This window comes from Platalea leucorodia (genome assembly GCF_965183815.1).
Source record: "Platalea leucorodia genome assembly, chromosome: 4".
NCBI classification, from domain to species: Eukaryota; Metazoa; Chordata; class Aves; order Pelecaniformes; family Threskiornithidae; genus Platalea; species Platalea leucorodia.
In genome coordinates, this window is record NC_138826.1 from 119,495,147 (window position 1) to 119,520,471 (window position 25,325).

General features: G+C 43.9%; 1 protein-coding gene across 1 annotated transcript in view; it reads right to left on the bottom strand.

Annotated features, from left to right (window-relative positions):
• ELAPOR2 (endosome-lysosome associated apoptosis and autophagy regulator family member 2) overlaps positions 1–25,325 on the bottom strand; it is a 103,807-nt gene that overhangs the window by 21,534 nt on the left and 56,948 nt on the right. The window contains exons 3-11 of the mRNA XM_082309106.1: positions 14,771–14,966; positions 14,027–14,174; positions 11,073–11,159; positions 8,577–8,682; positions 7,780–7,932; positions 6,605–6,693; positions 3,054–3,234; positions 2,171–2,299; positions 1,101–1,191 (exon numbers count right to left, since the gene is read on the bottom strand). Coding sequence (XP_082165232.1) covers positions 1,101–1,191; positions 2,171–2,299; positions 3,054–3,234; positions 6,605–6,693; positions 7,780–7,932; positions 8,577–8,682; positions 11,073–11,159; positions 14,027–14,174; positions 14,771–14,934 — 1,148 coding nt within the window. The 5' untranslated portion in view covers positions 14,935–14,966. The remainder of the gene's footprint in view (positions 1–1,100; positions 1,192–2,170; positions 2,300–3,053; positions 3,235–6,604; positions 6,694–7,779; positions 7,933–8,576; positions 8,683–11,072; positions 11,160–14,026; positions 14,175–14,770; positions 14,967–25,325) is intronic.

Sequence of the window (25,325 nt, forward strand, 5' to 3'; positions counted from 1 at the left end):
TTCAAATTGCTTTTCATACAGTGGGGAAACCATCAAAGTCCTGTCACATAAAACCTGCCCTTGCAGAACTGCGGAGGTCAGGTTTGCACAGCAGCTCTGCACTGGGTATTGGGCACAGCAAGATTATTTTTTAGGTATCTGACTTCTTTATGGTACAGTTCCCTCCTTATAAGCAACACCCAAATTTGACCGTATCAGTAGGGAATTTTTTTGCTTAAATGCATTGCATGCTTTAAGTGATTTACACTGATTTAATTGCATCTGCCCTCCACTAGTGGGAGACGCATTCAGGAGTTTCGTACAAACCAGAAGTATTCAAGGTGCTCCCCTGCAAAGTACTAAACAGTAAACTCCAACACATCAAACATTTACATGGATAGGTTTCTTGCTTCTCTTTTATTTTCATTTCTGTTTGCCCATACTGTAAAATAAAAATCAGTGTTTGCTCATTGGGTGTAAGAAGTCACAACCCCCCTCAGTTGAGATACAGCAAAGGGAGGGTGAGGTTCGTTTTGCCATACCTTACCCATCTTAATAATTGGCACCTGGTCTGAGCTAGGAGTCTAAGCTCACTCTTTTGACAAAGAGGCACAAGCACCTCAAGCAGCTAATTTGTCCTGTCTGAGGGTCCAGGAGAGGTGGGATGCCCTGTTCTCCTGCGGTGCCTGCATCTCTCCACTGGCTCCAGGGGAAGCACAGCCTGTGCAGGCTGCCCAGAGCCACAGTGCAAAGTAATGTGGGTTTCTGTAAAACACCTGCAGGGCAGGCACCAATAGACACTCCACAGCAGGTTTAGCTGGTTACTTTGGGATAATTTAGAAACAGAGGGATAGGAATATTTTTTCTCTGTTTCTAGACAGCCAGCTGGCTGGCATCTCAGACTGAAGCAAACACTGCTGAAAAGCAAGGTCTTACAGAATAGTCTGCTGCAATGGGCTGAGTGGGGACACAGCAATAAAACCCAACTTTCCCCTTGGCTCTCATTCGTGACATCATTGCACTTCAGAAAGGAAAATTCTGTTCATTCCAGGGATAATATGAAATAGGTGTAAGAGGCAGAGATAAATGAGAAATAGATGACAAAAAGTCCTGTTCCTTACTTAAATCCCGGGATGTGCAGGTTCAAGATAAGATAGTCATTGTCAGAGCCTCCTGCCCCACTCTGGATGTGATCACCAGCCACCTCCCAACCTTCATAGGACAAAAAAGAAAAAAAAAAAATCAAGAAATGGATGGTTTCTGGGTCATATGGCAAAAAAAATTCTATGTTACCACACTTTTTTAAGCAATTCAGTATTTTAGTACATTTTAAAGATGTCTGTGATAAACTGTAGAGCAGTACAATAATGCTTTTGAATGAAAAGTTTTAGTAACTGTATGAACTGCTGATTTTATAGGCAAATGTCACCTTGAAATCAGCAAAGCAATTGAAATTCCCTGACCTGTGCTGTGCAGCTCAAGGGGGATGATCCATCTGATCTCTTCCAGCCTTAAAACAGATGAATCAATGAATCTATGTGTTAAATGTTAAGCATATATTTCAGTGCCCCTCTGCTCTACACACATAATTCAAAGCTTGAGTTACATCAGGCTGACAGGGCAAATCAGACTGAGGAAAATCTCTCAGAGAAGGCTGGAGGTTGGGAGAAGTCCCAAACGGGACGACTTTCACCGGTGAGCTGTGACTGCTCTCTGCTGCAATCTCAGCACATGTGCAGAGAGAAATCTCTGAGTGCTAAATGAACAAAGATCACAGACTTTAATTAAGTTTGCCAAAAGAATTATGTGTGACCTCAAAAGGCATAGTTATCACAAAACATGAAAGGAGATAAACTAGAGAGAAGTCAAACAGTTGGATTTTTTTCATTGGGGATATTTGTATGCATCAAAGTCTATGCTGGGATAGATCCTTGGCTGAGAGGACTTCACATAGGCTGCAGCTCCTGCCCTCTTCTGGTATACAAGAGATTTTTTATTTCTTCTTTGTGATATTGTGACATTGCTTCGTACAGGAAATTTCAAGCCTGCTGCAATTAAAGAAAGGGGGGGGGGGAAACTGTGTTGTGACTCATGTAGCAAAGAGCATATTCATTTTGATGAATGCTCCATTACAACAGTGATCAGCACAGGTGAAAGACAGGCAGGTAACAACACAGGGAGTTCGGCTCACCGTTCATCCCATCACACTTTGAGTTGCCGACATTAAAGCAAGACGTCTTCATGTTGCCTGGCAGGATGTTCCACCACTTGTACTCAAACCCAAGAGCTGGTTCAGTCCCAGCAGGGCAGGCTTTGCATTCTACAGGGAGAGAGGGCGGGAAGAAAAATCACATGGCCAAAGTGCACCTCAAACAGTTTTTAAAGAACATAGACATTACTTTTTTCTCTCTGGGGCAAGTGATGAGCAAAGAAAATAATTTATTTCTTTATAATTAAACATCAAAAGACTTGTCAGGACCAGAAGAGTGGAAACGAGACCAGCATTTTATAAATTGTAGATTATAACCTCATGGTAAGTAATCTGCAACTGATCCCCCAAACCACACTTCCTTTTTAATGGCTTCAGCTGAAGGTTTGATCATAATGGTAAATGAGTCCCCACAAAATACTGTAGGTGACCACTGGGCCAATACATCTCAGAATCAACAAGTCAGAGTTTAGGCTAGACAATATTGGCAGGGTACTCATCTGACAGTGCTTAAAATGAGATTTTCACAGGGAAGAATTTGGCACGGACAGGAGAATGGGTGAGGAGGAATTACTGACTGTAAAAGTTATGATTCCCTTCTCAGAATCCCTTAAAATAACCCTCAGGATGTTTATATCAGCCAAGAAATGCATCCAGAACACAACAGGTCAACTTAGAGCAGCAATCCCTGATAAGAAAGGACTTCAGAGAGAAAACAGATATCTAACTCCTTCTCTCCAATGTTATTTAATAAGTATTTTATGCAAAATGAACTCTGGCTTATGATGATGTGTCATTAAACTAAGTCACATGCAAGCAGACAACTGCTTCTGGGGACACAAGCAATTTTTTTGTGGACTCCTACCCCGTGTCCCATCCGAAAATGTGCCTGGTGGGCAAGGAGTACAGGAAGATGAGGCGTTGTTGTAAAAGCCAGGATTGCAGGGTGGACAATCCTTCCTCTCTCCAGAAGGAGGTAGGGTCAATGCATCGGGGAGATCCTCTCTGCAGATCTTGGGTTCAATCCATTTGTACATAATCTGAGTCTGGAAGGAGAAGACACCGAGCTCACATGGTGTGTTTGAAGCTTTAGGATGAGATGTACCAATCAAGGTCCCTCTTGTAAATAAAATTAGGGTATTCCCCATGTTTTAGGCCAAAAACAGACCTTGCACATCCAGGACAACAAAGGAAAGGGCAGAGAAGGAAAACAGAAGTGACCAGGTTCACAGGTGATTCCAAGATTTCAGGTCTTAAGAGCAAAGAAAAATGTGAAGCTTAAAACAATTACTACTGTTCATTCCTATTTATCTAGTGGATTTTCCCCTGAAAATGTTTCTGAGGAATGTCAGATAAATAATTCCAGCAACTGCATAAGCAATCTCTGCATTTTAACCATAGTAACCCAAAATATAACTTCTGCATTATGAAATCCCTTTATCAAGAAGGCATCTGTTATCAGAGAACACAAGTTCTGCATTTTCTCCATACTGGCCTGTTCTCTGGAGAGCCCTCAGTTCTCTCCAGCCATTTTCACCTACTGAGCGAATGCCAAAATGACACAGGAACTCTTCCAGCCCCTCTCCAGTCCCTCCACATTAAATAAGGAGCATTCTATGAACACTAACATGAGTCAGTCCTTGGCTTTACCATATACAATGGTATCACCTCTCTGACATCACCTCTGTTTGAGGAGATACAAGTTTTCTGGCTTAGGTGAGATGCATCACCCGTGGTGCTGGGTTTCAAATTTCATCTGTCTTTGGGTCTATCCCTGAAAGGGTTTAATATCTCAAGACAAAAATTAGTTAAGTTCCAGAGCTGAGAAACCCAACTGGCAAGACTTTAACCTGGCCACAGCTCCTTCTCTGGGTCCTTCCACTCTTTGGTCCCAGCAGTGCAATCAGGGATCCCTGAGGCCAGAGGCATGGGTGCAGAGGTTGACAGGGAAGATTCCACCTTATGAATTTGGTTCAGGGCCCTGAGCACATGCCCCTGCCATCCCGGGCACTGAGCTGCTTGCGCTCAAGGTTAGCCCTGTGATAACACAGAGCTGTTCAAGAAGTATTGACCTGCTTTGAACCTGTTTGAAAAAAAAGCTAGAAGAAGCTTCAGTGCAGTGTCAGACCTCAGCTCCTGGGAGCTGCAATTGAGCTGAGGCTCTCACCCTTTGTCCCTGCTCGCACTGTGTTGCAGCCATGCCTGTGCCAGGTCATGTACCCTGGCTGATCCACACCCTGACTGACCCATGGACTTGATGTCCCAGCTTGACATTGGTCTTGCCTCATCACTATGGACTTGTCTGGCAGCCTCGGCTGAATCTGGTCACGGACGTTGGGTCTGCTTTGCTCAGGTACTGTGGTACTGCGGTACTGCTCCTGCTGTCAGAGTGGCATCTGCCTCTGCCTGCCTTTCTGTCACACTTGGCTCCCAGCTCCCTGTCCCTTATGGATCCATCTGCCCTTGCTGCTCCTGAACACTTACAGGATTTTCTAAAGTATGGTTCCAGAAATGCTTCAGCAGCATCAGGGTGCACAGCATTTAAAAAGGATCAGAAGTTGGTAAAGTACCTGTGCGATTGCCCAGACCCCAGACACACTGTACACGCTAAACTAATCCTACTGCATCTGAGCAGAGGGAAAAGGGTCAGGGAGTGCCCACAGCCACGTAGGTGAGGGTTTCTAAGACTAGGGCTGAAGCAATCAGCCTAGGATTTTTAAAGCAGTAGATAGGTGAAAAGTCAATAGGAGTCAAGTGCCTAAATTTCCTGAGGTCTCTTCTACACATGGAGTGGGGACAGCAGGAGGGAGACAACCGTCTCGTGTCCAGTGGAAAACCTGGCTGATTTTAGCAAGCAATGGATCAATAGACCTTTAGGCTGGTGCTTTACAGCCACTGTTCACCCGAAATTGGGCTGCAGAGTCAAGCCCTCTCATTGGACTGCATCACATGGAGAGATGGCTGGGGAGTACAGCAAACCTGGACTGATTTCCAGAGATGCAGAGCACTAAGTGGTGAAAGCAGTCCTGAAAACCCAGCCAGTATCTGTGTATCTATGACACATGTTGGGTTTGCAACTGGAAGATGAAGGGTGTCTGCAGAAAGACCCACTTTGTATGCTGATGATGTCCATCAGTGAAGGGAAAAGCCATTGAGGAGGCAGGAGGAAGGTCAACGGCAGGACCTTATTCAGTGCCAGGGAGCCTTGAATTGCACAGAGCAGTGACAGGGTAACCCGCGGGAGGCTGCAATTAAAGCAGTACCTGGGGGTGTAGCAGTGAACACTGCTGCTAATTCCTCAAGTCATTACAGGAAGTTAACAGAGCAAGAATCAGTGAGCAAGAGCAGGTTGTGGAGCCTGCCAGCTCTGGGGCTAAACTCACTGATGCTTCGTTATTAAAGCACACAAACTCTCAGCTGCATTTTGGAACTGGCTGACCAAGAGACTTCAAAATACTCCATCCTGCCAGCAAATATTAGGCCAGCAACCTACAGGTGCTACAGATTTTGACTATTTGCCATCCCATCTGGATCAAAGAGAGATGGAAATGGGAAGACAAAAGACAAAACAGGCCTGACCACGTGTCCACACCTTTGTGGGCTCCATATCCCAGTAAACAGGAGTTTCTTCTCCAAATCCCACCAAAATTCCCACTTGACTGCTGGGGCAAAGGGCAGGAGAGCTCCAAAGCCAGGCTGCTCCACCAGCAGGTCCCTCTATGAGTAGAGCCAGTAGATCTAAAATCTCTGAGTGAAACAATTTACTGAGAGTCCAGCTGTTTTGAGGCGTCCCATGAGGCAAGCACATTATTAGCAGCTAAGGTCTGCTGCTGCACATGAATACTCCCAGGCTATGTATATACCATTATTTCAACAGATCTCAGGCTCTTCTTTGATGCTAAAACTAGAGGACATGATACACATCACACCTATGCAACCCAACACTTTTCCACCTGAAATAGGTATGGTCATGTCCAATGCTCCTGTGCCATGGAAGCACCTCAATCATGCCAGGGCATTGCTAGGACAGGGCAAATTGTCACAAGCCAAAAGTATGCCAGGAAAGATTGCTAAGAACTAAACAGTAGGGCTTATTCTGGGACAGTACTTTACCCTGTGCTCCAACCCTGTCTTTTTATGAGCATGGAGGTAGCACGGGTGACCCAGTTAGAGTAATCACAAGTGCAAGGAGCTTAGCATTTTACGACAGATCCCTTAAGCAGACCCATGACAGGCAGATTCTTACAGATGGATAAATGCTGGAGAGAAAGCAGCTAAAGGACAAGCCCAAAGCCTCAGAGAGATTCAATGCTGGAAGCAAAATTGGGAAAGCAATTGGGAAAGAGATTCCTAGAAACCCTAACTTGTGTTCAAATCAAGGGATCATAGTAAGCTTAAAAATAAGCTTCTACTTACTTTTCCTTCCTTATCACATGGGGTATGGATCTGGAAAAAGTCTTTGTTTGTGCATGGAGGACGCTCTATACATGCACTGGATCCCTCATCTAAAAAGAAAGGGTGAGGAACAGGATGTTAAACTATCAAATGGTCCCTGGAAACAATTGTAACGAGCTTAAAATCTGGAGATTAAAGTGAGTCAGCAGAAAAATACAAAACGAGAATGAAAAATCAAACTCTTAATGGAGTCTACATGAACGTTTCCCTGAAATGAAGTGGGGGGAACAGGGAAAATACCAGTTATGCTTGTACTATCATACTGAAATTCATTGATTGAGTGTAACCAGGGAGTCACCCAAACACCCCAACCCTTCACCTTCAAGCAGTAATTTATGTAGTTTGCCAAGCATGGAAATACATTGTCACTTGATAAGGAACAAAAACATTCTAAGCCATTATAAACTTCCTTACAACACTGGCCCACTTGTTCCTCTCCCCAGATCTTTTTGCAAAAATTCCCATTCCCATCATAAGCACAGGCACAGGTCCCCAGGCATTTGCCATAATCTGTGATAGCAGGTTCTATGGTCGGTAACTGATTCTTCAAAAACTTTCTTATAAAAGAACTACAAGGAAGAAAACTGAAGACATTTTGACCATGAAGAATGGATTTTGCCTGTGTTATTTGATGATCACCAGCTAACCACAGCTGGGAATGCAGAGGACTTTGGGGACTAGGGTTTGCAACCAGACCACCACAGCTTCCAACCACAGGGGAGGCAGGGACAGGCCAGAAGAGGATTTGGAAAGGAGATTCCTAGAAACATGACAAGTCTGAAGGCAGTGATGAAGCCAATTCAGGTCATCGCCACCTGGTAACACAAATTACCACGAGAGGGCACAGCACGACTGTTATTATCCTTCAGAGAACTGTTCCCTTCGAGGTCACAGAAGACCTCCATCCCTTTATATTAGTGTAGGTGATCCTAACCAAGATCAAGTGTGGCCCATTATGTCTATAAGTGCCCCCTGCAGCTTTTAGGAAGCCCCATCTTCATTTCCCCTTTGCATATCAACTGGAGACTAAATTTAATTGTTGGATAAAAACATTCTCACATCTGCACGCAGAAACAGCTTATGACCTTACGTACTCAGACTCTTTTGGTTTTTCTTATCCCATTTGATTTACGTACCTGCATAATACATTTCTTCTTTACACTTGGTGCATTCTTTAGCTCCTTTCTCAGAATAAGTATTTCTTGGACACACCTGGCAGCCAGATGAACCTGGTTTGTCACTGAAGGTACCAGGCTTGCATGCGAAGCATTCAGACGTATATGCAACTCCTGTAAGGTAGATTACAGGTAAAACACTGAAATACAGAGCGGTATGCTCCGTAACTACCACCTGCCCGCCTGTGGGAGAAAGTGAGCCAGCTGGATAACACAGCTTAAAAATCACAAACTTTCACCACTCACTTTAGACACTTTGGCTTTGCTGACTCATGATTTAGGTCTTTAATCTTTGCTCCTCAATGCAAGTCTGACCCATGTAAGAACCTTCTATGACACTCCAAGCTTGATTACACTTAGAGCAGGACCAAAAGAGCAATCCCAGATTAATTAAGTTATTTAAATAGTAATTTAACTATCACTGTTACGATGAATATGTCCATCTATTTATCACTGTTGAGAGGCTAACTGATAAGCATGGTCTTTCTACGCTAAATAAAAGAAAACATGTTTATTCTTTTTCTCCTTCTTTGCTAAGCCAGTCTTCTCCAGTAGACGGCATCACTTACCAGCTAAATTAATTTTTCAGCCTTTCCCTGCCAGTTTTGCTGTTCTGTTTCTACACTTTAGAGGAAGAGACATGGGACAAGGGGGCTAAAAAAGCCACTTCGGTACTGTAGGCACTCCAGTAGAAATAGCACTTGGCAAACACTGTGATGAAAGAGTGAGATAAGACCTAAAAGGCAAATATCACTTACCTTCAATTGTGATGTTTTTCACCAGAACTGGTTTTACTACTTTGGACCCCATGAGAATCCCTGTTGTTCTCCAGTATAATATATTGCTACCTGATTTCAGAGTTACCTGCAACAATATGCATGACAGTTAGCAAGCATCCCCTCACCAAAAAATTGCTTTATTTCTTACTTCCATTACTCAGATTTCTTGCACCCTAGCAGCAATCCTGTTTTTTTCTAAGTTGCTTAGTGAGTCAAGAAGTAAAGGGGAGACAGCTAGGCAGATGCTGTAGGGACATCTCCGAGGAGTGCCAATGTGGGTCTAATAAAAAAGCTGCTCAACACCCCAGTTTTATGGAAAAACACCAAGAGCTGCTTCTGACCTTGTTGTAAGCAGAACTGGGAAAAAGCTGTTCCTGCCTTTATCCAGCTACCCCTGGCACTCAGGAGATCTTATCTCTAGCTCTATGTTCAGATATAGTCAATCAGTTTGTTTTTAAAGCCTTGAGATACACTTTTATAAAGAAACCCAACATGACCCAGAGTTCAAAAATCCAGGCTTACAAGCAAGTTTTGTTTATAGGCTTTAAAAATCAAGCTCTGCCTGCATCTAACACTATAGCATCATGACCAGTAAGCCAGGCACAAACCATGAATAACCCCCGCAGCAGTCCCATCCTCCTGCTCATTTCTGACCCTGAACAGCAGATGAGATGCAGGAAAACAACCCAGTTTCCAACTGCTTTGACCTACTTGCCTTCACAGCGTGGTTCAGCATAGCCCCTGTGCTGGCATAGGAAGGGTGGTGGCCTGGTGGCACCATGGCTGGGATAAGGGAGAGGAGGAGGAAGGCAGGACCACTTCTTTCAGCAGCAGTGTTGATGCCTGCTGCCTTCAGCTCACCTGTGTAACTACAGTATCACTCTACTCACTAAAAGCGTCAGGTTTACCAAGACCCTGCCTGGCCTGCAAAGCTGTACCATATCTACCAGCCCAGTACAAGATGCCTGCTGCCAATACAGTGATACTGGCCTGAAGGTGCTATATTTTCACATAAGAAGAGGGATAAACTCTACCAGCATAAGGGTCCAGGATAATGAGGTTTACAGCAGTGCTGTACAGGCCTGGACAGACCACAGTTTTTGTTCACCCAAGATAAAGAGTCCAAAAACTCAGCAAAGTGGAGATACAGCATATTGTATCTTCCACTCCCCAAATACCTACTGTCCAGGGGGCAGAAGAGAGCTGGGTTACCGCAGGTAACAGCAGAAGTGGGACCATATAGAACTGAACATCATGTTGTGTGGTGTAGAGATACTCAGCATCAGCTCTGGTGCAGCAGGACTCACGTGCTGAAAGCAGAGGCTGCAGCAACTGGAAAACTGGGCTCAGAGAAGCTGCCAGGACAGGATTTGCAATGCAGACAAAAGCATTGAGGAGAGCCAGAACAGTCATCTCACCTAGCTCGCATGTCTACGCTTCAGCCAAGCATCCAAGCAACCTTCATAGCCAGTGGAGACACTTACACATCCCGGACAATGAGCTCAGATGCCACCATCTCCCGTGCAGATGCTGTTTACATCTCTCAGCTCACCCAAGTCGATGCCCTGGCCTTGGATCTACCTCTAGCCTGTGCCACTCACCCCTCCTCACCCAGTTCTCCTGCCTCCTGATGTGACTCGCACGGGGCTTGAACCTGAGCTTACAGGCATTGCCAACCAGAGCTGGCTCAGGAATATGGTTTCTCCTCCAGGAGGATAAGCAGACCATGGAAAACAGAGACCAGGCTGCTGTCCATGCCCATAAAAAGCCTTTTTCTTCTGGCATAACGTCACCTATGCTGGGCCTTTGCTGGTGTGGCTCTGGGAATTAGGGTATGATGGTAAGCCAGGCGTCACCATGAGCTAATGAATCGATCTACCCATGGTCTGTGCACCAAGCAAACTCAGCCACTGGGTCACAGGCCAGCCAAAGGGCTGCTGCTGCCAACGTGGACATGCTTGTATCAGTGCTGCAGCAGCCACCATGGTGCTGCCAGCTTGCTTTTCAACCAGGTAAGTCACCGCGGAGCACAAGCTGGGTGCAGTCCAGCTCTTCTGCACACACTTGACAATAAAATGCCCGTCCTGCCTGCCTCCACATACACACACCACTCCCGTCACTCTGCTGAGCAACAGGGAATAATCTTGCGTTCTCATGAGCAAACAACTGTTGTAGAAGATTTCAATTGCAATCATGCAGAATGACTGTGGTATGCGGATTTGCATAAATCTATTTAAACTCATAAAGCACTTGATTCAAAGCCCAGGGAAATCAATACAAAGTCTTGCATCTATATCATTTGCTTTGGGATCAGCCCCTTAGAGATCTCGGTGGCTTTGCCCACAGTACTAGGAAAGCTGTGCTTCTTCAGATGCATTCATAGGATCTGGCCCTTATTTGCTCTCTGCTCAGAGGAAATCACAGACATTTCTAAATGGGAAAAAAGCTTCATGAAGGATTTTTTTGTACACTTACAGAATGAGAGCCCCATTCCCCATTGTCTGTTAGCTTCACCCACTTGTCTGCCGTGGACTCCATCTCTTTGCACTGGTCATTTTGTATCTGTTGATTAAAAACACAAGATCAGTGACCACAATCAGACGCATCTCCCTGTCAGCATAATCACTGCTGCAGGGAATGATAAGATTCAGCTTTGGTTTTGTTGTCTACATATTTAGAACCGCAGCTGCCTTATTTGTGGCAAAAAACCCAACTTCCAAAACCTGCTAGCAGCTTAACAGTGCCTGCAACGACCACCTCTGGTGCAGATGGAAAAAAAGAGCAGGAGGAGATCTTAGCTTTGTCCTCTTGCTATCTGGTCAGACTTGGATGCTGAGCATTTTGTCTCGGTTGCCTCCTCCTTCTCCTGAGCCCACCAGGACCCAATTCTCTAAAATCCAGAGGCCGTGGGCTTCTAAGCCAGAGAGGAGGTAGGAGTGGACAGGCCAAAGCTAGAGACAAACTGCTTTCTCTGCAGCCTATATCTGCCATGTCTTTGGCTCCCTGCCACCTGACCTTACTAGGGATGAGAGTAACATTATCAAGGGAGAGGCAACATTCCATGGAGAGTCTGCCCTGGCAGAGGTGTGAGGTTGATTGTCCCTCACCCAGGTCCAGTGCAGCTCAGCAGCCTTTCCTTGCAGCACGGTTTGGTGCATGGCCTCACAGCCGTCCACTTCTTTCTTCTCATAACTGTCTTCTCTGAAGAAAAAGTATCAAGTCCCTTTGAGGCACGAGTTCAATTACTCAGCTTTTGTTCCACCAGGGAGAAAGGCCAGTTCAACACTTTCAGAAAACCTGGGGACAAGCATCCTCCTCAAAGTTACTCCATGTCAAGACTGAAACAAGTCACATAACCCCACATCCTCCAAAGCATCTGTGCACTTAATTTCCATCTAGATCAACAGCACTGAGGAAAAGAGGTGAGAAGAAGCACCTAAGTAGAAGGTAGATCCCTAATTATCTTGTGCAATCTGAGCCACAGCACCTATGTGCCTCGGTTCCCATCTGCAAAAAGGAGATAAGAATATATAGTCTCTTCCCACAAGGTGTAAAGGGGTTCAATATGTAAAAAGAGCCTGGGAAGGGCAGGCTGCAGAAGCACCGGGTATCTAACAAGAAGTGTCCACACTTGCTTTCTACGTTTGAGGACATCTCCTCACTTACCCTCAGATTGGCAGTGCCTGTGAGTGCCTGGAGAGCCCAAAAACTTAACCATTTCCCAGCAGCCTGCAAGCCACTGCCACTGAAATGACACTGTCCAGAGCTAAAGTGTCATTGTTAAGTATATTTAAGCACAAAGGCATGCTGGACAAAAAAAAATTTACTTTTAGAGGAGTGATAAATATGGTTTCCCTGAAATACTGAGGCTGACTGGGAATTATTTACATGGGCATTTCTATAAAGGACTGCACCACTCACTGCTTCTTGAACAGGGAATGATAAATTTAAGGAGGTGAATGAGTGGGATATGGATAAAAGTAATATTCAAAAAGCCATTTTCAAAGCCAGTGCTCAGAGAAACAATATATTTGCTCCATTGCAGGAGCAGGTCAGTCAGTCAAGCAACTGGAGCTAGGATTCATCATCCTGGTACATTCATCTGACAGCAGAAAGCATATTTGCTGCTTTCTCCCCATGAAGAAGGCGGGATAGTCTAAAAGTAAAATGGCTAAATAATATTGCCTTCACCATCCGTTATCAAAGTGCAATGGATTGCACTGATGTAGTAGCAAAAGGGTGCCTCCAGCAGGTTATTTTTGTCTTCCTTTTCCATCTTTACTAAGGATAAGGATACTTCGCACTTTTCTCCAAGCTTCAAGAAACATTAACGAACTCCAGCTAAGGCTTCGCAGTCCTGTGAGACATCATGAGCTCTGTTTTTCAGATGAAAACCAGAACTCACCAGACTGGGAGAGAGGCAGTAACAGAGGAGATATTGAAAAATTCCAGTCATCTCCTGCTCTGAGTTGCCCTCTCATTGAGTTTTTTTCTTTCCCAAATGGCAGATACAACATGCCAGGGAAAGCAACCCGTTGGTGAAACCTTCCAAAGTATCTCAGTGACGTGGAGCATCTGCACCGCACTGCAGAGCCTGGTGCTAGGATCCCTCTGCTCCCTGGACCCCAACCAGTCCATCCACGTGGGCAGAGCAGGGCAGTCCTTCCCATTTGGGTCCTTGCTGATCAGATTGTTTTAGTAATTTGGGTACAGCGTGGCACAAGCCCAGCCAGGCTGCTCCCATTTCAGAGCTAATGACCCCCAGCTCCTCCATTTCACAGTGCGAACACGTTCTCAGAGCCTATTTCCTACTGAAAGTCATCTGAATTTTTACTCCTAAATCTCTTTGGAGAACTGCTGTTTCTGGCTTTTTCTTTCTTCCTTTTTTTGTTTTTTTTTGTTTGGTTGGTTGGTTGGTTTTTTTTAAGGATCACTCTTTTGTCTCTTCTCCTGCTTTTCTTTTCATCTTAATTGCTATGTCCCAAATTGACCTGAAACTAAAGCTAAGATTTCAACATACTAATGCCTTGGGAGCATCTCAGGTTCTGGATGCCTGCCTTGGAAGAAGTCTTTTTAAATGTCAAGTCCCTTCAAAGGCATCTCAAGTCAAAAACCCCCAAACTGAAACATCTACTACCAACAGTTGTCTCATAAAAGGCTGGACTAACAGGGGCAGTCATGACCACTAATGGAAAAATCCCAGCGCATGGTAGATAAGATCAGTTTAGCCTGAGTTTTGAAGCTGAAATAAATGCCAAAAGGCAGCATAAGTGACAGAAAGAGAAGATTTTTTTTTTTTATCTTGTTCGGCAATAACAAGCTATGGACATATGGGGAATTTAAAGGGAAGAAAAAGCTGTTTCTAATGGTCTTTATCTGGATTGAATTCGTACAATATAAGGTTGGATTCACCATGTAAAAGGCCTTACAAAAAATTCAAAGAAGATATTGTTGTCAATATACTGGTATTCGAAGAAGACAGAACCGGATTTCTTCAGGTGCACAGCATAGATGAGAGATACTGTACAATCATCCCTGTTCGACTCTATGTAATTCCCTCGAGGCGTCCACGAAGAGCTGATGAACATAAACAAAACAAGCCTCAGCTGAGATCATAGGCACTGAGGAGACTTTTCTTACACTACTATACAAAAAACATGTTACTTAATAAAGAACCCAGAATCCCACAATAGCTAACTAACTGCAATGGTTTTATAACTTTATTACTGGATTCCCATTTATTTTTCATGTAAATATAACACTTTTCATTAAAACCGTGCATGGGAAAAGATATGTAATAGAAATTTAGGACCCAGCCTACATAGGAAAGGTTTATTATCCATTGGTTCAACATACTTTCAATTATACTCAAAAACAGCCTTCTGCAACCACCATGAGTCTCTGTTACTGTACCATGACCCTGGAGCTTTCAAGCTACAAATAAGAGTAGCTCCAGGCTGGTCTTAGACTCACTAGCTGCTGATGAGCCCAAGGAGACCGTGATGACAGCAAAGAGATGGCAAAAAACTTTGCTTTCCAGCCACTCATTTGCCATTACTAGGGCTGGTTACCCTCTGGAGAGCTTAGATAAATCATTAAGCTGGCTTTGTGCTGCTGAACTGTCTCAGGTTTACCCATGGCTGCATAACCCAGATGCAAACAGAACTTCTTACTTGCTGCAGCTGTCAGCTTTATTCTCAGCCGAGCCAACTGCTGTGTCCATGAAAGTCGCCACGTTGGAGAATCCTGCCGGCAGCTCATCCCACTCGTCAAACTTGATCCCGCTGCCCAGTGAGTAGGTCCCTTCTGCACATTTGCTGCACACCTGGTTCTTCATCTCCAGGTACTCACCAGAGGCACAGGAGAAAGCTGGGGAGACAATCGTTTCCAACATATAAATGGAGAAATTAATCCCAATTAATTTCCATTAATTTTTTGCCACTTAATTAATTAAGATTGAACTGTCACTAAAGGAAAACAAACAGGAATTCCCCAGGCCCAGGAACACAAGAGCTGAACTACCAACACTGGCTACAAAATTGAGATGTTCACCAGTGCCTGTTTTTTCACCAACGTGGCAGCACTGAAACCAAATCTCAGATGACGGCTCCTGATTTGCAGCTTGTCTCCACTGGCAAAACAAGATTTTAGAAATGAAATGTCTACCCACAGACTGTGCCCAAAAGCAATTTGTGAAAATGAGGGCTTGTAATACAGTTCTCCTCACCCTTGCTCACCCACCTGTTACACCTTGACCTCAATTAAAATCACCAGCACCTGAGAGCCAGAGCAGACTTGTCTCACCCACCTGTATGGTAGCTAAGAAGAGTGCACAGCAGCATGTTGACTGTAATATAACACTACAAACCTCAGCTGAGAGTCAGAGACCTAATCCAAGGTCCACTCCACATTTCTCTTCACATAGGCTGCTTACAAAGCCTTGAACACTTTGCCTGATAGACCAGGTGGTCTTGGAAAAGATCACCAATGGGCCTGTGTCTCGCGAATGGGGATCTTTGACTGGGGTGATATTAGCATGCTGAGAAAATAAACCCTGGTTGCCAGCACAGCAAAGACAGTACTCAAACATATGTAACTAGGGGAAATATAATTCAGAAGGAATGTTCACAAAGTGCTTTTTTTACTGATGTCTTTAAAATTACTTACTCCAAGTAACTATGTATCCCTTGTTCCAGTCTGATCACATCTCTATCTGATAAGGGAAGAATATTCCCATTATATAGAGGAAACCTGGACAGCAGCTAAAGTCCTGTATGCTCACAGAGCCCCATGTCTGTGCCAGGAATCGTAACTCCTGCCCCAATGCTCATTTCAACGGCAGACCATCCTGCTTTCCCCCAGCCCCATGCTGTACCACGTCCTCTCTGAGACTGAACATCCTAGCTGGAAAACAAATGAGTGCTTTCTGCAGAACATAGTATTTCCTATGTTGCTGGCAGATTTTTAAACTTAACTGCGCCAGTTCAGCCAAAGCAGGATTCAGAGCAATGCACACAACTCACATCCCAAGAAATGGTGGGATTTTTTTACTGGTTCACACATGCCACGCTGTGCAGTGACAGTTATTTCATAAACTCACTTTAAGAGACATAAACTCACAGTCTGAGAAACTGTAGGACAAGACCAGACTGCTAGCCAAAGTGGTGAAACTGGCCCAAAACATCTGACGCCAGCTGAAGCCCCAGCATTTGCAGTTTCACAGATGTGCTGATGTTTACCTAACTGCAGAAGAACTTTTTTGATTGTAAGTACATTGATAAAGTCATGGCTTCGTAACACCAATTTCCATCTGAATCCAACTGCAATCCAGGCTCCCATTTCTGTGCTGGCTCTCGCAGCATTTCTTTGTGTAATTGTCCTTGACGGGCAGCACTGGAACGCAGATACAAGGTCCATTTTGATGGAAAGATCTGCCAAAGGCTCATTTTTCCCTCTTGGTCATATCAGCATACTCTGAATTTGAACCAGTGGTCTTCAAGCAAACAAATCTGTTTTTCTAACCCCGTCGCTCACTGGTGATGGACCAAGAAGGAAAGTGGGCAGGAGCCTAGCAGGGATGGGTGCTGGGGTAGGTATATGCAAGTAAATCCTGCCACAACAGATTTCTGTGAAAGACTGGCAGACAGGCAAAAAATCCACCCTCAGTGGGGGCAAGTGGTTTTCTGTAGGCAGTGGTACATGATAGAGTGGTACATTTAACATCCCATCTGGCTACCTCTGCGACCTCAGCTCAAGCCATAGGATGTAGCTGCAGCTGGGTTTCAGAAGCACAGCTTTTTTCAGAGACTCGGAGAAAAGAAGCGAGCGCTTCCCCATGTGTCTGAACGGAGACCACACATTGTACAGCTTTTCACCTTAAATTCATAAAGGTGTCCTGACTCACTGCTTTAGCACTACTAATTAATGCTCCTTTATTTTTTTTCTTTTGAAGGGTGCAGAGAGAAGCCATCAGGAAGGGAAGTAAAAGAGCAAACTCTCTCATGACATATTCAAATCCTTTAACAGTTTCAACATTTTTTTTAAGAAAGTTAAATAGCAAGAAATGGAGAGCGCTGCTTAACCACACGTTCCAGATTTATGAATTTCAAATAAGGAGTCGGTAACTGTGAGCAATTTGCTGCCATAATGAAGACAAGACACAGAAGGCAGCAGAGCCTCCTCTTCCATTGCAGATTGGAGATTATTGCTTTAACCGAACTAATATCTTTTAACTCCTTGCAACCTGATCATTTTAGAGAAAAAAAGGGTATAAGAGATCGGGCAGGCTGTCACACAGGACACTGCCATCCGTCGCTCACCTTCCAGGAGAGAGATGAGGCTTTTACTTATTTAGGTAGGGAATTACCTTCTTTCCCTTTTCTAAGAATTGTATTTCAAAGGCAGCAGCATTTCCCATCAAAACACATACGTCTGCAAGCACACTAGCTCTGAGCATGGCAGCTGCTTGCCAGGTTCAATTTGGGGCTGAATGCGGCTAATAGCAACACGAAGCACTTTCAACATTGGAACAGATGCATCATTTGGTCTTGTTCCAGGTGGTTGGGAGTGGCTGGAGGGGAATGGGGAGGAAACATGGCGTGTGATGAGCACGGAGATGGTCTCCTGTCCTAGTGTCGCACGACTTGCTCTTCCAGCAAGGGGGGAGACCAAAAGCCAGGCTAAACCCTCTTTAATCTAAGCAGCATCAGTTCAGGAGTCCGTCCCAGCCAGAGATGGGCAGGTTGTGGCCATGCCCAGAGGGACCCTGCAGAGCAGATGTCCCCCGCAATGGGCCAGGAGGCACTTGCCCAGGGTGGGGACAGGGCACAGACAGATGCTGCATCCCAGGGCACTGGCACTTTGCCTTGCTCGTGGCTGCTCCGTCTCACAAAGACGTAGCTGAGCCCAGATTCAGCACTGACCGGCGACCACTTGCCCACAGAAATGGTTGACATTATCGCAGTACCGCTGTGTTTGTGGGGGTGACACATGCAAGGTGCTGTGAACGGGAAGGACAGCATCACCAGGAGGTTAAGGTGTGATGTGAAGTTTCAGGCATCAAAATTATATATTTTAGGTGTGTGCTCTGATTCGTCCTCCACTACACCCTCCCTCTTGCTTCAGACTCGAGAGGAAAAATTAGTCTCCTGGCTTAGAGGTAGCCTTTGTGAACACTGTCTGCCCCTGACCCCAGAGCCCATTTGTTTAAGCATTTGATACTTAATTTTCAGAGAGAACATGTCTATTGAATAACTCCTTACATGTCTACCCTGTTTCAGAAAACAGAACTAAGGCTGCTAAATCACGTAGGCAATTCTGAAAATCTTTTCCCAAATCGACACTATTGATCCTGTTTGGACATCACTATTCCTTTCCCTCTCGACTGCAAACTTTTACACAGAGCAACGCAAATTGTGAAGACTGAATTTGATCTTTCTGTGAAAAAAACTGTGAAATGCATTAAAAGGTTTCATGACTTGCCCCATCATGGGCATTTTTAAAACTGGGAGAACATTTTCAAAGGCAGTTAGGAAAAGCACGACATACTGAGGTGCTGGATACACTGATGCCTTCAGCAGCTCCAGTGAAGCCAGTGATGCAATTATTGGTGATTTGCAGCTGCAGCTTTCTTAAAATAAATACAGAAGGGAAAAAAAATGTTGTGGTTTGCACAGGCGACCAGTCTTGGTCACAAAAGATGCTGTAAAATACTGTTAGACGCTGCCACAGGCAGCCACACACATTCATACATGCATGCAATAAAGCTGCCACCAGATTCACTTCATAAAAAATTAACAAGAGCTACAGTACTAATACCCACCGAAACCATTGTATGTCAAACAGACCTCATTTCATTCTTTAACAGGATTACAAGTCACTTGATAAAGGTGACTGAGTGGATGTAATAGACTTAGGGTTTCTAATACAGTTAACTTAGTTTTGCGTGTCATTCTGATGAAGAAGGTAGTACCACACAATACCAGTAAGGCACATCTTAAATGGATTAAAAACTGCCTGAGTAACAGATCTTAGGCAGGGCTGTTGGTGGGAAACGAGCACTGAGCAGGGAGGAAGGGGGCAGTTCTGCCTGCCCCAGGACCGAGTCTGATGGCTGTCCACATTTTTATCAATGATCTGCTGGCAAATAGAAAAGGAACAGTATTAAAATTGGCAGGTAAGAGACTGTTGTCAAGCCTGCACCCACTCGAAGTCAGTGTGTTTGTTAACAGAGTCAAATGTAAAGACAAGCCACTGAAGGCAAGAAGTGCCAGCCCTGCCTGCAGAAGGCTGAAAATTATCCCAGAGAGCAGCAAGTCTGAGGGTTGGAGTGGACCCGCCATTCATCAAGAGCTTCCGCTGTCAAGACGTGCAAAAAGGTCCTAGTGAGATCTGTGGATATATTTAGAGGTGGAGGCGGAGATGTATAGGATGAAATGTGTGTATTACAGGCAAGAAGATCGTTCTAATAATGAATATAGTTGTGATTCAGCATTTTTAAGAGGTCAATGTAAAACAAAAGGACTTTAAATGCTTTTAAAAATAGGGGCAATGTCTTGCAGCGAGAGATCTGAAGTGCTTAGTCTATTTAGTTTATCAAACGAAGACTGAGTCAACTTGATTAATATATAAGCATCTCCAGGGAGAGAAAACACAGGATCCCACTAGACTCTTTAATGAAGCGGAGAACTGCATAAGAAGAACTACCTTCTGGAAGCTGAACCCAGACAAATTCAAATTGGAACTAACGCACACATTTTTAATAGGAAGAATGACTGATAGCTGGAACAACCTGTCATGGCATGTGATGGACGCTTTGTCTCTCAAGTGCTTCATACCATAACTGGACACCATATGGAAGAAAAGCTCAAGCCAAATACAAATTATCAGCCTCAGCATCAGCCTAACTGGATGCATTTTAATGGCCTGCGAGGTCAAACTAGCAAATCTGATTAATACCCCTCCTCTTAGACTCTGTGAGTCGAGAGCAACAGTATCTTACCTCCCTCCTGGGACACACCACGGACGTGGGGCATCCTGAAGCAGGAGCCCTGCCCACTGTGTAACCACTTCCAAGGAGTGCTTGCAATAGATTACTCTGCAGATCTGATAGCACTTTACAATCACTTTGCAGAAATGGAAACAGCTCCCTAGAGGGCAAAACAGACCATAAACAGGCTTGCCTCATTTGCCCTTTGACTGCAAGGCTCCAGGGTCACATTCTGCCTTTTAGCACAGCTGTGGCCCTCTCAGTGCTTTTGATGGACTCAATGTTAGTTGGCACATTTCTCTTCTAGTAACTGATCCTAACAATCACATGTTGCTTAACTTTCTGATGCTGGGGGTCAGGACAGGCTTATCGTGAACACAACTAGACTGACAGAGTAGATCCTCACATGTATATTACTACTCAACTACTTCTGAAGTTTGAAACCTGCCTCTAGAGTGTTTTCTCATGTCAAGTATCTCCCAGATATTGCCATGCTGTGAGAGGGATCAGAATATTTGTGATTTCACCAGAAGATTGATCAAGGCTGCCTCAATGCTCTGCATCCTCCAACACCAAACTGATAATATATTCAGTTGCTCCTCTCCTTTACGCAGCTCTGGCCACGCAGTCTTACACCTTCCCTCAGCTAGCTTCCCATCCCACACCACTTGGACCCACTACTTCTACCTCTATCACTCTTCTCAGCAGATGTTTTTCTCCAGACATTTCTCACTTATGATACCTAAAACTATCTCAGTTCTGTTTATTCTGTTGCCACTGAGCATGTGCACATTCATGTGTATCTTTCTGTGTCCTCCTGGCTCTGAATACATTACAATTTAAAAAAAGACACGGGACTGGATTTTGCTAGATTATAACAACATTAGACGGGGGTAGCAATGGAGCAATTCTACCTAGACCAGTGAAAATACACAGGAAAAATAATCTCAAACACTGGCTTTCCATCTCTCCCCCCTCCATTCCTCTGTTGTTCATCCAAAGCCCCACTGCCTGGGATTCAGGTGAGATGCTGCCATGTCCTGCAGGCAGAACCTGGACTGCGCTGTCTCAGCCTTCTGTGGGCAGAGGTGAAAACTGTAGCTCAGAAAGGAAATATGAGGTTGGCAGCATCCTGCAGTTGCCCCTCTGAACAGCTGCTGGGTTCAGCAGATACATGCCACAAACCTGGAGGGGAAGATGTGGCCAAGGACAAGTACACAGAGGCATCTGTTCAGTGATACCCTGGGCCATTGGGGTCCACACAACATGGAACCAAGGACCAAACAAAATATGGGATGCAGAGGAAAAAAGAAAGCCAAAGGACGAGAGGAAATCATTGCTTCATTATTAATATTTACTATAATCTCAGCCAGCTTCAGAATGTCTTCCATGAATAATTTATATGAGGCTTCTCCAATAGGCTGTGAATAATTGATGTTCGTTTTCTTCAGTCATTATATCACAATGTGTTATCAGGAACCAGACTGAATCTTAATTTAAGAAAAAAGTCTGTCAAGGATGTTTAGGCTTGAAATGTGATCACACTGAAAGCTGATGTAACTTGAGGAAGAGTACCTTCTGTGAAGGAGACCATTCCTTTTTTTAAGAGTAAATAATTTTTCCTTTTATCCAAGAAATTACAAAATAAAGCAACACTTTTTCCAGTTCACCTCCTTGGCAGGAATAGTACCATTTTCCCCAGCTGGCCTGGCACACAGAACAGTTTTATTATCACTTTTATTTCATCATTTGGACACTGAAAGGTGTGGTTTTGGAATGGGAATACTCAATAAATTCTTGAAAGTGTGGTGTAGAGCGGAGGAAGGCAGTCATCACCAAGAGGCTAGGAAGCACATTTGCTGCCAGGGTTACAACAACCATCCTAATGGATCAGCACTGGAGATGGCAGAAAACATACCTCAAGGTGACTGAGTAGCTCTCCAGGCCCCACTGACTCCATCAGGCTTATTTTGATTGGTTACCAACCAAAGTGGTTGGTGCAAATGCCTTCTAGTGCCATCTGAGATGTCCTCTGCGCATGCGCGCGCGTACACACACACAGACACACACACACACTGCTTGCCTCTCATCCCTCTACCAAGCCATAGCAGATCTCAAGGTCTTGCCAGCTGCTTTCCTGTTGAAAGAGAAATCAGTGACTCAGAGGAAGCCGTGTTTAACTGATTTAATTACATCATGTACACAAAGAGGGTGAAGAAATCATCAAAAGACATTAAGGTCAAGCTTTCTCTTGGAAGTCTCAATATACGTATCAGCATGCAGTTCCCAGTAACTCTTCTCCAGGAATTAAACTCTGCTTGTTCAGTCCAAACTATTCTGCTTTTTTGACTATTTACCTAAAAGAATCTGTGCTTCAAAAAGGCAACAGTGGGACTTTTTTTGCAAAGACAGTGTATTGCTCATGCACGGAGGAAAAAATCGGGAAAAATTACTTGTAAAACTGGAGTATCTCTCAGGGTAACAATACGCATTAGGAAAACATCCAGATGGAAATGCCATGGCAAAATGTAGCCCCAAGCCTCAGTCCAGGCGAGAAACCTAATGCCATCAACAGGACTCACCCACCCGATTTGAGTTAGGAACATGCATTAGCAGGGATGCTCCAAGAGGAATAGGAATAAACACCTGCTTGAGTGCTTTGCTAAATCACAGCCTTTTAGTAGTGACTGTCAAACTGTGCCATGCACACCACTGCTAGCTAAACACCTTTGCGACATGACAGACTTGCATTAATTCCTCAGCTTCACAGTGTTCCTCAGAGCAGCCTCTGCTGCTGTGTGCTAGTCCCCTCCCCAGTGTGCTCTAGTCCTTTCAGAAAAGGCATAAAAACTTTCCGAGAGATACAAAAGAGACTCAGGTGAAATTGAGTTGCCCAGTCCTGCAGGCCATACACACAAAAGTGCCCCTATAAAGATCATGACTTTGAAATCTACTTCTCGCACATCTTGCTGTTCATGTCAGACATGGCTCCAGAGACAGAGTTATATCATTTTTTTCTCTGTCAAACATCCTTAATTGCTAGGTAATACATGACAGGCCAAGGGCCAAATCTATAGCATAGCAAGAAATTCTCCGATTCCCTGGATTTCATGTCCACTAAGAATCAAGTTTTTTGGTACTTAGGTTTGAGAGAGCAGCCTTCCATATCTGACTCTTATACGTTGACAGGCAGCTTCATGGGAGCCATACGACTGTTCAAAGGAGAAGGGAGAAGGGAAGATGTTAGTCAAAATGAAGGAGCAGATCAGCGTATACCATTCGAGTCAGCAATCTCAAGGATGGAGGAATGAAAAGGGAGATCTTCTGAATACATTTTTTGAACATTGTCTCAAAATAGTACTTTCCTACAGCTCAGGATACCCAACAGCATCTGTCACCTTATGTAAGTATATCTATGTGCATATGTCAGATCTAAATGACATGGTTAAACACCAGCAGCCATTAATAGCTTGACCTCATTGTTTCTTCCAAGGTGAATACCCAGAGAAGCAACGTCTGAATGACATTGAAAATGAAAAAAATATTAGCACATCAAGGTTGATGAAGAGAAGATCCAGTGCTTTCAAGCCATGAGAAAAAACAGGAATGGATACACGCTTAGTCCTCAGAGCTATGTTGATGTCACCATATTTCCTCTCTTCAGTTGAAACAAAGAAATCCCAATCATTTCAAAACTCATTAATGAGGCCAGAAAATAATCCTCAGTGAATGTCAAATAAAAAAGGAAAAAAAAACCTTTCTGATGATTTGTTAGGATTCACATGTTTGTTTCAAGAGGCCGTAACTCTGGACTTATTTAAGCCCTATGACAAGTAGTTCTTACGTGCATTCATATATGAAGACAAAGACACTGTGGTGATAATAAATTTTTTGATTACATAACAAACTATTTTGAGACAACATAAATAAATGTGACTGTGTTTATTAACAGAACCATTCTCATGGGAGTATTTGTATGTATATTCACATCCACATGTGCAATAATGTAAACATTAAAGAAACTACTAAAACTTATTGTTGCCATTTTCAAGTCTTCACCAGCCAAATTTCAAAGTTCTAAGTAAAACTCCAGAAGAATCAATTCTTTAGCACAAAGACTGCACAGAATTTGCCTGAATACAAATCTAGTTGACAATGAACAGATGTAAACTTTATGTCAGAAGGCTGTAACACAAGCACACAGGTTTTGCCAGATGTATAACATTCATTTTATATGATCCACCTACACAGATATGTATGTGCATACACCATATGTTATAAAATTTGCAGATGCCCACTGATTTCAAGGGAATTAGGAGCAGAGCCACTTCTTACCTGCTTGGGATACTCAATCTTACCAGAGACCCAGAGAAATCAAACTCAGAACCTTCTATTTAGGTTTTCTGTTACAAGAGCAGAATGGTAAAACTCCTGCAGATCACCTAAATTGCCTTAAAGTGTTATAAAACCTACAAGCCTTAAAAAGGCCATTTGCCCTAATTGTGTCTAAAGCACACTGCAATTAGCAGGAAGATCCATATCTCCTCCTGTGGTATCCTAGGAGCAGATTACACAAGTTAGAACAAACTCAACAAACACAGCTCAGTAGCAATAAATCAGGACAAATTTTGGTTCCAGGTCCCAGAAAAGCCCATTGTAATTAAGGACAGTCTGTTTTCTGAAGTCAGTGGAGCTTTTCACACGCTTACCTTTTGGCACATGCTCACACGCCTCACCTAAAAACTGAAGCACATTCATGATTTCAAAGAAGTTGCTCCCGCCTTAGTGGCACCAGGTAGAAGTGGAGTTTGCCAAGCAGAGTCGTTAATAACTCCATGGCACCATACTTGATCAAGTTCTTCCATATTACCAATATTTTTTGTGTCTCCTTTCTTAAGAAATCTTGCTGATTATAATTATAACTGGCATTTGGATGCTGACTATAACAGGGACCCTATCAGAACTTTTTCCCCTTGAACATGGCAAATTCAACTCCTTTTGAAGTTGCTCTATTATTCTCACTGCAGTTTCTTTATTATGTACATAGCGCCACTAAAATTAACAGATATTTATGAGATAAGGTGCAACCTATTCTTGTTTAGGTTGGCAAAAAATAACTCGTATTCTGTGGAATAAGAGAGTTAATATTAAAAAATAATTTGAGGTCAAAATGTGAACCCTTTAAGCCCTTTTTGGTCACAAACTGCTCAGAGGAGCATATCAGTGCACCTGGGCACAGT